The 10,977-nt window shown below is 37.3% G+C and overlaps 1 protein-coding gene across 1 annotated transcript in view; it reads left to right on the top strand.

The window, feature by feature from the left end:
* The window catches only part of LOC117176646 (carnitine O-palmitoyltransferase 1, muscle isoform), a 168,312-nt gene that overhangs the window by 98,232 nt on the left and 59,103 nt on the right, over positions 1–10,977 (top strand). The window contains exons 4-6 of the mRNA XM_033366899.1: positions 5,249–5,525; positions 5,657–5,980; positions 6,054–6,253. Of these exons, the coding sequence (XP_033222790.1) occupies positions 5,249–5,525; positions 5,657–5,980; positions 6,054–6,253 (801 nt within the window). The remainder of the gene's footprint in view (positions 1–5,248; positions 5,526–5,656; positions 5,981–6,053; positions 6,254–10,977) is intronic.

The following is a 10,977-nucleotide window of genomic DNA, read 5'->3' as shown; positions in this document are numbered from 1 at the left end:
GGTGATGAGGCGTTTGGGGGAGGGGTCTTTTCGCTGTGTTCAGGAACTTGTTCGGGATCACAAAGAGGATAGGGATCCGGGGAGTTGAGATCCACGGGACGGCGCGCCTCGAGCACTCTACGTAGATCCACTGATGAGCGATGAAACGCCCTATAAGGGTAGTGGAATCGGTCCGTAAGTACCCAGGGGCACGTTTTCCTGTTCCTGCTGTGCTTGCCGGCGGCGGAGGGCAAGGCGTTTGAGGAGGTTATGTCGATAATGCTTCCGTGCTGGGGCTTGGGGATTCATGAGTCTTGTTCGATAACCGTATAAGGGGCTCTTACCTGGATGTGTTGTTCGAGGGGCTGACGTCTATCCCCAAGAACTGGTGATGTCTGGGGGCCCTCTTCTGCCTCCGGAGTAAAGCTGGGGCTTCCTCTATGCGTATGGGGCTCCGTTGACTTAGGGTTCTCCAAGCGTCCACCTAAGATACAAAAAATAAATAAAACACATGTAGGGGGAGGGTGGATGTGATATTCGGCCTCGGTGGACCCCCTGCCGGCGAGGGGTCCGTTGAGCACTCGCTTGTCTGTCGTGTAACTCTGTGTGTGTGTGTGTGTGTGTGTGTGTGCATCGACCTCTGTGGACCCTCTGGCGGGGAGGGGTCCGTTGAGTATTCGGTTGTATCTGTATGTGTGTGGGTCGGCCTCTGTGGACTCTGACTGGGAGGGGTCCGTTGAATAATCGACTGTGTGGAGGTAAGTATATGTGTATATGTGTTTGAACGGGTGGGATTTAGAGAAGTAAAATGGGGTGAGAAACCTAAACAGATTTATTGAGCTCAGAATAAATGAATATGAAATAAAAGAAGGAAGTATGTGTATTCGCCCTACGTGTAGACATGTTTGATGACGATAAAAATATTCTGAAAAGGGAATGAAGGTGTTTTAGAAAAAGAATTGAAACCAGCCCTACGTGATTACAAATCAGGTTCAAGCTCAGGATTGCCAGTAAGAGGGTGCACGGTTTCGTGGCGGATAATTCACGAGGGTGAATGTCGTTGTCGGTTTGGTGCGTCTGGCTCCGAAGTGTGTTGAGAGTAGTGATCTCGTGTTGCGTGCTGGGTGGAAGCTCCGCTGCGAAGGCGTCCTATCTAGATGGTAGATCCGGTTTTAGTGACGACCGGCGAGAGCTCTTCCTTATTTATAGAGGAGGCTCGCGCGTCGTGCTCGAAGAGGGGATAGTAACGTCGCGTAGTGGCTGGCTCGCGAAACCATCCCGTGGCCCCGACGATATCTTTAAGCAAATACAAACTTAATACTAACTTATACTAACGGGTACATTTTCGACGCTATTTAATTCTATGTAAATGTAAATTCTTATATAATCAGCCCCAAAACGTCGAAAGAAAGAAAACTTTAATTATTACTTAAAATTTGTCCGCACGCTGGCGAGCGACAAAGTAGTGAAGGTGCTGTACTGAAACGTAGCAGGGGTAAAGAAGATTCGTGACGGTATACAATAAGGATGGCATGTAAAGAATTTAAAAAATGGTTGGAGACTTGTTAGGCAAAAGAGTACTGGAGGGTGACTTTAATGCAAGAATGGGGAGGGAAGGAGAATTTTACAGGAAAGGGGTGAGTTTCGAAAGTAAGTCGAAGGATAAGATAATAAATAAAAAGGGGTAAATTCCAAGGGACAGGATGGGGGATAGAGGCTGGGCGGTAGCGAATGGTATGGTAACAGGGGGTGAAGAAGGAGAATACACATAATTATTTAAGTAAGATAGGGGTATCAATGATGGACTATGTAGTCATAAATATGCAAGGGTGGGAGGAGCCTGAGAGATTTGCAGTGGAAGGAAGGGTAGAATCAGACCATCATTCATAGGCGATAGAGAAGTATCACGAGGAATTAGAGAAGATGGGCTTTATAGGGGAGTCGGTGGAAGAGATATGGGAGGATTTGAAAGAGAATGTAAAAGGGTGTTTCCAAAAAGATATTTAGAAAGAATAAGAAATTAATGGATTAGATTAATGTGTAAGAAAAAAGAATAGGAAAAGGATAAAGTTCTGGAAGAGGAGTTGTAAAGTGTGAAGATAGAGTGGGACGTGTGGAAGGTAATAAATAGGTTTAAAAAACGTCGTGTGGTTTAGGGCTCAGACACACGAAAGAGAGATAGAGAAACAGATAAGGAAGTTATGAAGGTCAAAGGTAATAGGGCTGAAGGGAGAGAAGGCGAGGCGTGGCTGTTTAGTGCACAAGAGTTTAGGAAGAGACTGAAGGAGTTAGTGAACAAAGTATGGAGTCTGTGGATAGGGGGAGGTTGTGGTAGGCGATAGAAGAGAGGGGCGTGGAGAGAGGCATGACTTTGTGGATTAGGGAGGTATATGAAGAGAAAAAATAGGGTGAGAGGAAGGGAGGGAAGTTACGACGGTTTCTGGATGGATAGGGCGTTGAGGTAAGGGTGTCCGTTTATCTCAAAGCTTTTTGCGATTTTAATCACGAATATGGAAAAGTAAGTTAGCGGCCGGAGTGGTAGGAGGAGTTAGGAGAAGATACCTGGATAAGAATAGGTTAGAGCTGAATGCGGAAAAGTCCAGATTTGTTGGTGTTCAGGAAAGTTGGTGGAAGGGATAAGGGTGTTGAGTGGAAGTTGAAGGAAAAGCGGTGCAAAAGGTGAAAGAGATTGTGTATCTGGGTTTCCTGTTTCGGAGGAATAGGGGAGTGGATGGTCATATAAAAGAGAAAGAGAGAGTAAGAAGAGCAGATATTCTGAGGAGGCAGGTGTAGGGCCTACGAAAGAAATTGTTCTCAGAAGATATTGGAAGGGGAATAAAATTGTTTGAGTCGTTAGTGATAAGTATTTTATTTTATGGAGTGGAGGTATGGTGATAGAAGGAAAATAAGGAGGTAAATAAGATACAGAAAAAGTATGTGAAGTGACACTGGGTTTGGCAAATAATGCACATAATTATATTATCAGGGAGGAGACGGGTAGAACGAGTTTAGAAATTATAATGGGAAGTCGAGGGTGTAAATTTTAGGAGAAAAAAATATGTTACCGGAACGTTTTCAAGCTGTTTAAATTTGCTCTAATAGGCTTGTATTTAATGGGAATACATGCTTAACACCGGCGTACTCTGGGAAAATTGCTCCAGTTTGCCATACATGCGTAAAATTTTATAGACCTTGTTTAAACGCTGAAGTTGTATTCAAAGACAATATTTGTCGTATCTCTGAAAACGGACATTCGAGAATCTCAAAAATACAGTTACAAACCTTTAAGTAGTCACCCCCGTCAACTATAAACGGTAGTCAGCTTTTTATTCATACGCCAGGTATCTTAGCCAACTTCAATATGATTTATGTTCCACGTTTCCACTAACGATTTACGCATATATGATAGACAGGAGCAATTTCCCCACAGTACGCCGGTTTTATAAGTATATTCCCATTGATTTCTAAGAATCCACCATCAGCGGTTAAAGAAGGTTTATATGATTTTACGCATGTATGACAAACTGGAATTTTTTCCCTGGAGTAGACCGGATTTAAAAATGTATTCTCATAAAATACAAGTCTATTCGAGCAATTTCAAACAGCTAGAAAACGTTTCGGAGCGGGCGAAGATCGATCGATTTTTAACATTGTCCTTTTTGGAAGAGGGCAGAATTAAGCTGATTATGGAGGGTTAGTGAGAGAAGGAGAACAGGAGAGGGGGTGCGAAGATAGATGTTGAAAAGGAAAGGTATTTTCGAACGAATAAACTGCAGATGGATGAAGTGAGAAGGATGCACGAGGAAGGAAGGTATATGAGATGGTTAAGAAAAACGACATGGAGAGAGAGAAAGCACCTTAGGAGGAAAGCAGAAGAGAGTCATGGTTTAACAGGAACTATGGGTGGATTATGGCAAGGGAGAGAGCACAATATGTATGTTAGAAAGGAAAGAAAGGAAGTCAGGAGCTTATAGCGAGGATGAGATGTGGGTACATAGAGGATTTAATAGGTTCTGGCTTTGTAGGAAGAAAAGGATGTGTGCATTGTGCGGGAACGGGGATGCTAGAGTAGAGCACTGGTTGGAGGAGTGTGAGGAAGTGAAAAGGAGTGGAATAAGCATGGAGGTATTGATGCATGAAAGGGGTAACAAAAGGGCAGTAGAATAGGTGAAGGGGGTGTTAGGTAAGCTAGAAAAGGAGAGAAGGAAATACGAAGAGGAATGGAGAAGGAAAGATCGCAAATAGGAGAGGAAGTAGAAGCAAGTAAAATGTAGATATTATAAATAGTAGATAAGTATCAGATATGAACAACGGAAGCAAAGTTTGTCAATGCTAGTCAAATAGTCAATAGGGACAATGGATACTAATCCGATTTAGCTTTCCGACCTCCCGGATTAAAAAAAAAAGATCTGACTGGCCAATCAGGTTTGACCAGTTTCCACGGTCAAACCACGGTGGAACCCGAAATATCTCTTTTTTTATCAAAATGAATCATTGTGAAAGCATTAAATCTATTATTCAATTTCTATTATTTAAACAATTATATCGACATAATATCACTGATGTACATCTTGTCCGAGTAACAATAATGTTTTATTATTATCCCTAGATCTGGCCTCTATATAATATTCCGGGCTATAATTTATTATATTCTAGTAAAAACTAGAAACATAATTTTTTATTGTTGAATTCTTACTTTAGACTGAAATAAGTCAGAATAAATGCAGCTTTGCACATTTTTTAATCAATTTCAAAGTTTCCCTTATGTTGACACTTCATTACTTACGGATAATTAAAAAAAAGAATTTTTTTAACAAAATAGCCAAAAGTTTCACCTACACGTATTGATTTTCAATTTTAACTTTTAAAAAAATGAATACGCGTAGGCCTAAATTATTTATTATTGTTAAAAATAATTGCCGAAACAAATGGAAATTGTCAAAACAATGATGGCTAAGTCGTAAACAAAGAAAAATTATCAATCGGCACAGCTTGTTGAAAAATTGGAAAAAACTATACGTTTTTGGCCTTGGCAGGCGATTTTCATATTTCATACAGTCTACACGTAAGTCACTGTGAACAAACACCCCTCTACCGCCTGAAGTGTTACGTTATATCTGTCACGAGTTTTTGGGGGAAATTATAAATCAGTTATTTATAACTGATTGTGAAAATGAAAAACCTGGGCCGGAAGCAATGTACAATTTTGCTTCTCTACAAATCAACACCCTCATTCAACGAAATTTATTGATGATCTTTTTTTTTACAGATCTTCCATACCAGCACATCTTGCTGGGTCGATCGTAGTTGGATTATTGCTTTGGCTTGTAGTAATCTACGGCATTCGATACACATTAAAATTGTTATTTATGTACAAAGGATGGATGTATGAATCGAGAGGGAAAGGAAGCAGCATCTCTCGTCCAACTATAATATGGTTTTACTTAGTCAAATTATTTTCCGGTTGGAACAAGCCAATGTTGTACAGTTTCCAGGGTTCATTACCTAGACTTCCACTACCAACCGTCGATGAAACTATGACTAGGGTTAGCTCTATATTTTCAAGAATCCATGCATTTGATTTCTTTCTTGCATGTCATCTTCATAATTTTTGAACTCACAATTTTTGTTTAATCAGTTTTTCTATATGTAGGTATACTAATTTGTTTTTCAACAGTATTTGCGGAGTGTGCGTCCCCTATTGGATGATGAAAATTATATACGCATGGAGCGATTGGCTAGTGAATTCAAAAACGGAATAGCCGTAAAACTTCAACGTTACTTGATTCTTAAATCGTGGTGGTCTTCAAACTATGTCTCAGATTGGTGGGAAGAATACGTTTACTTACGAGGTCGCTCTGCGTTGATGGTCAACTCAAATTTTTACGGTATTGACGCAATCCTTATGCATCCTTCAAGAATCCAGGCAGCTCGAGCGGCCGCTACAATTCACTCTTGCCTGCAGTATAGACGTCTCATCGAGCGACAAGAATTAGAACCAGTCGGTATAATTATAATTATAAAATGCAAATATCTTATCCGCTTTCCAGACATTATTGTCAATTTTCTTTTAGATTCTGGTTCAAGGTCTCGTGCCCTTGTGCTCGTGGCAATACGAAAGACTGTTCAACACGACAAGAATACCGGGTATTGACACAGATAAACTAGTCCACTATCAAGATGCTAAACACATCGTTGTTTACCACAAGGGCAGATACTTTAAGTTGCTTATCTACTATAAGAATAGGATTCTTCAGGCCTGCGAAATCGAACTGTAAGTAGTATTTATTATGAAAATATATTTTAATTTTTCTGAATCGTTTTTCACTTACGGAAACTTTTCAGCAATATTTTACCTCCTTTCTTAACGTCGTTTATCGAAATGTTATTCTTATGAAAGTTCCATTCACGACTGATACGCGGCCTTAAGAATTGCAAATGTTTGAAAAAAATAGTCTCGTGAACTCTGAAAATTATAATGGTTCGGAAATAAGATTATGGCTGTTGCTTGCTAGAGAAAAATTAGTGTTAAAATATATTGGAAACGAAATTGCAAATTTATTCATTTTATTATTTAAATTCAGAGTCGCCGTTGACCGGGAAATAGCCAGGATTATTTTATATTTGTTTCTAATTTTCCAATAAATATCGTCCCACTCTGCAAAAAATGAGTTTTAAAATGAGTGTCCGTATGCAATAAGGGCACATAAAATTTTATGTGAAAACAAAGTCCTCTCGAGGCTTTCAATAAAATTTTCGAATTTTAATTTTTAAAGGATATATCTGGATGCGACATTTTTTTGCGCTTTTTTCCTCCAGATGATAAGATGTAGCTTTCTTAGTTTGCAAATTAAAGCCGAAAAACTGACTTTAAACAAAAATCAATTTGAATCTATTTTTCACTGTGACTCGCGCTCTGCTCGTCAGTTTTTGGTATTTTTTAAACATTTTTTTAGAGAATGCGCTTTAGGGTGTCTTTCAACTGATAGAGTAAGAGGAATTAAAAATAAAAGATTTTCAAAAATCGTTAATAATTTTTTTTCTGTTGCTCAGCGTGAATTGGACTTTTGTAACTTCCAGCGTTTTTTTTTAACGAGGGATTTTTAAGCAAGAAAAGACTTCCCGTGATAAAAATGCGGAGAAAACTCTGATAAAGTTTTTGGAAAGTTTCAGATCAAAATATCCAATAACTTAGGAGTAGCTATGATTTTAGTTTATGTCAGCTTTCGATCTTTCGAGTGTACTATAGAAATCTGGGACTTGCCGCCGTTACGCGTTTTCTCAGTAGAAAAAGTTTTTGCTTACAATACGATAATAATTACATTTCTTAGTGAATAACAATTTAACGAAAGTAAGTTGATAAAACACTCATGGAATTGATTAATTTTTAAATGTATTTTTTCCGTTTATTTAAATTTAACTGTTCGGTATAATTTCGAAGTGACCTTGAATATTCGTTTTGTAAATAAAAATGTGCACACGTTAAATCAAACCAGATCATTTAGTCATTAACTCTTTACTGGATTATTGCACATCTGAGTGTAAATATTATATTAAATCTAGTTTTTATATGTTTTGCTAAATAAAAGTGATTAATTAAAAAAGTGGCCTTAACACATCACTGGATATGGCACATCTGAGTGTAAAGATTATACTAAATCTATTTTTTATATTTTTTGCTAAATAAAAGTGATTAATTAAAAAACTGGCCATTTTTTGTTTTATATAAAAATGGAAAATATACCGTAAGATTTTCGAGGTAGAAAACGAAACAGACACGAGAGTAATTGGGCGTGAAATGTACGAAAAAGTTGAAAAAAGAAAGTAAAGGTTTAAATAATTTTTCTGTTTAAATCAAGAATCACTTCTGTTATATCAACTACAAAAAAATGAAGTTTAGGAAAAGGGCCCCACACAATTTACATTAAACTCCGGCACCGGTCAAATAAACTGAAATTGCAATATGGTCCCGCTTGAAACTTGAAGATGAGGTGCAGATTTTTCAATAAACTGTGATCAGCACAATCACTGAGAATACTAGAAACACTGGTAAGAAGAGTCCAGGTAATAAGGGGAACAAAATTGCGCTGTCCTTGTAATAATATGCGAAATCATGGCGCTGTCATGGCAATGTAAATACTTTTCGAAATACTAAAGGTGGAAGACAGTTCACTCAATGAGTACAAGACTGTAGATCAGTCCAATTATCAAAGGAAAAGCCAGTCCAGCTACTAAAGGCAATGTAACGGGACTGCCCTGGCAATGTGACGATTTTTGAAAATAAGGCACAGACATTCTGGACTGCCAAAAATATTTTGTAGTCTAGATAATTAAGACAATAATATGTAGGTCAGTCCAGCTAACAAAGGCAAGACATGTTATTAGTCCAGTCTTAACCGACTGGCCTAATAACATAGCTTGCCTTTGTTGGTTGGACTGACCTATAGTCTCGTCTTAACCGACTGTACTAATAACATTTCTTGTCTTTGTTGGTTGGACTAATCTATAGTCTCGTCTTAACCAACTGGACTAATAACACGTCTTGTCTGTGTTGGTTGGACTTATTTATAGTCTTGTCTTAACCGACTGGACTAATAACATGTCTTGACTTTGTTGTAGTCTCGTCTTAACTAACTGGACTAATAACATGTCTTGCCTTTGTTGGTTAGTCTGAGCTATAGTCTTGTTTTAATTATCTGGACTACAAAATATCTTTGGTAGTCAAGAATGTATGTTGCCTTGATTACTTTGAAGAATCGTTACATTTCCAGGGCAGTCCCATTACATTGCCTTTAGTAGCTGGACAGGCTTTTCCTTTGATAATTGGACTGATCTACAGTCTTGTATTCATTGACTGAACTGTCTTCCACCTTTAATATTTCGAACAGTATTTATATTGCCAAGACAGCTCTATGATTTCACATATTATTACCAGCACAGCGCCATTTTGTTCCCCTTATTAGCTGAACTCTTCTTACCAGTGTTTCTAGTATTGTCAATGATTGTGCTGATCACAGTTTATTGAAAAATCTGCATCTCATCTTAAAGTTTCAAGCGGGACATTAGATTCGCTTGTGGTCATATTTTTCGCGTTTAGCCCCACCTACCTCGTAAACTTTTGATTTTTTGAACTAATTAAATAAACCTAATAAACCCATTAGGATTTTTTGATCAGTAGGCTTTGAACTATATTATATTGCAATTTCAGCCAATTTGACCGGGGCCGGAGTTTAGTGTAAATTTTGCGGGGTTCTTTCTACTTCGTTTATCTTGCAAGTCAAAACTTTCATTAGAATTATTTTAATTGAAATATTAATAGAAAACTTAATAAATTAGGTTTTTAAAATTGATAAAATTAATTGAATAAATATTAATATCGTATTGCAAACAAAAACTCACTAGAGCGAGAACGTGTCATGGCGGAGTATACTCAAAAGCTCCAGCGCTGACATTAACTAAAATTATAACTTCTCCTAAGCTATCGAATATTTTTATGTGAAACTTCCAACAACTTCATAAGAGTTCTTTCCGCATTTTGTCGTGAGAAATCTGTCCTTGCTCAAAATTCCCTCGATAAACAAAACGCTGGAAGTTACCAAAATGCGATTAACACTGAGCAACAGAAAAAAATTATTAACGATTTTTTTAAATCTTTTTTTTTTTAATTCCTCTTGCTCAATCAGTCGAAGGACACTCTAAATCGCATTCTCTAAAAAAATGTTTTAAAAAAATCAAAAACTGATGAACGGAGCGCGAGTTGTAGTGGAAAACGGATTAAAATTGTTTTTTTTTTTTATTCAGTTTCTCGGCTTAATTTTGTAAACTAAAAAAGCTACAACTTTTTATCTAGAAGAAAAAAGATGCACAATAAAATTTCACATCCAGATAAATTCTGTAAAAATTAAAATTCGAAAATTGTATGTGCCCTTCATGCATCTGGATGCTCAATAGTGCTCAGTTCTGCCAAAAATCTCCGTGAAAAAAATCGAAGATATTTTTATAATGGAAATTTCGCATCTTGTTGTGCTTTAAATATGATATCAAAAAATTCATTTTCTCAAGGTTTCTTCGGCCTTAAGAAACACATTTTCATTATAATATTTCCGCTCGATTTTTTATGTATTCTGGAAAACATATATTTGAACTTTTAATAACATTTTTCCCCATGATAACAAAAACTATACATCTTGTCAAAAAATAAAATTTCTATTTTCGATCTGTCTGGAATATAGACTATAGACAAATATACAGACATCGTGGCCTTAAAACGTGGAGATTTGATGAAAACTGACGAATAAGTCAACCTTTACGTAAAACTAATACCATTCTCATAAGTTGAAAATGTAAACATTAAATACCAACTATTGCCGGTCTTTAGAAATGAAACTTTGACGGTCCTTTGTATATTATAGTTTAGTAAGATGATTGCTTTTAAATTTAACATAATAAAAATGCATTTGAGTTTCGTAGCTTTCAAATTGAAAAGCCTACACTTTGTAAATTTCCAAATTATGAAGCCATAGAAAGTGAAAGCTTCCTAATATAAAGGCTGCGACTATTTCGTCATACAAGTATGTCGAAATAGCCGACGGTAGCTTATTTTGACATACAATTATGGCAAAATAAGACGGTACCTCATTTCGCCCATTGGAATATATGCAGGAGGAGCATGATGACCAAGGTAAGGGAAATTGAAATTGCACCAGCGTAAAAACATGTGAGGGGAGTTAACCTCAAAAAGGCATTGTTCGGCCCACCGCCTTTAGGTGGCGTAAATATCGAATGGGCGAAATTTAAATTTCATTATTTCTTGATATTATAGCTACGAATGAAAGATTTCAATTTTAAGAAGATAAAAATAACTTGTTCATTTCAGATCATGCAATTGCAAGTCACATCAACATTCGCCTCTTAAGGGCATGCTCTTCGGTGACCACGTGACTAAACTAGTCCCCGGTTATGAACATTTTTTATTTGGTGTTCAGTGTCTCCACACGG

The sequence above is a fragment of the Belonocnema kinseyi genome, chromosome 7 (genome assembly GCF_010883055.1).
Source record: "Belonocnema kinseyi isolate 2016_QV_RU_SX_M_011 chromosome 7, B_treatae_v1, whole genome shotgun sequence".
NCBI lineage: Eukaryota > Metazoa > Arthropoda > Insecta > Hymenoptera > Cynipidae > Belonocnema > Belonocnema kinseyi.
Note: the sequence above shows the minus strand (reverse complement) of the source record. Positions and strands in the feature narration are given on the sequence as shown.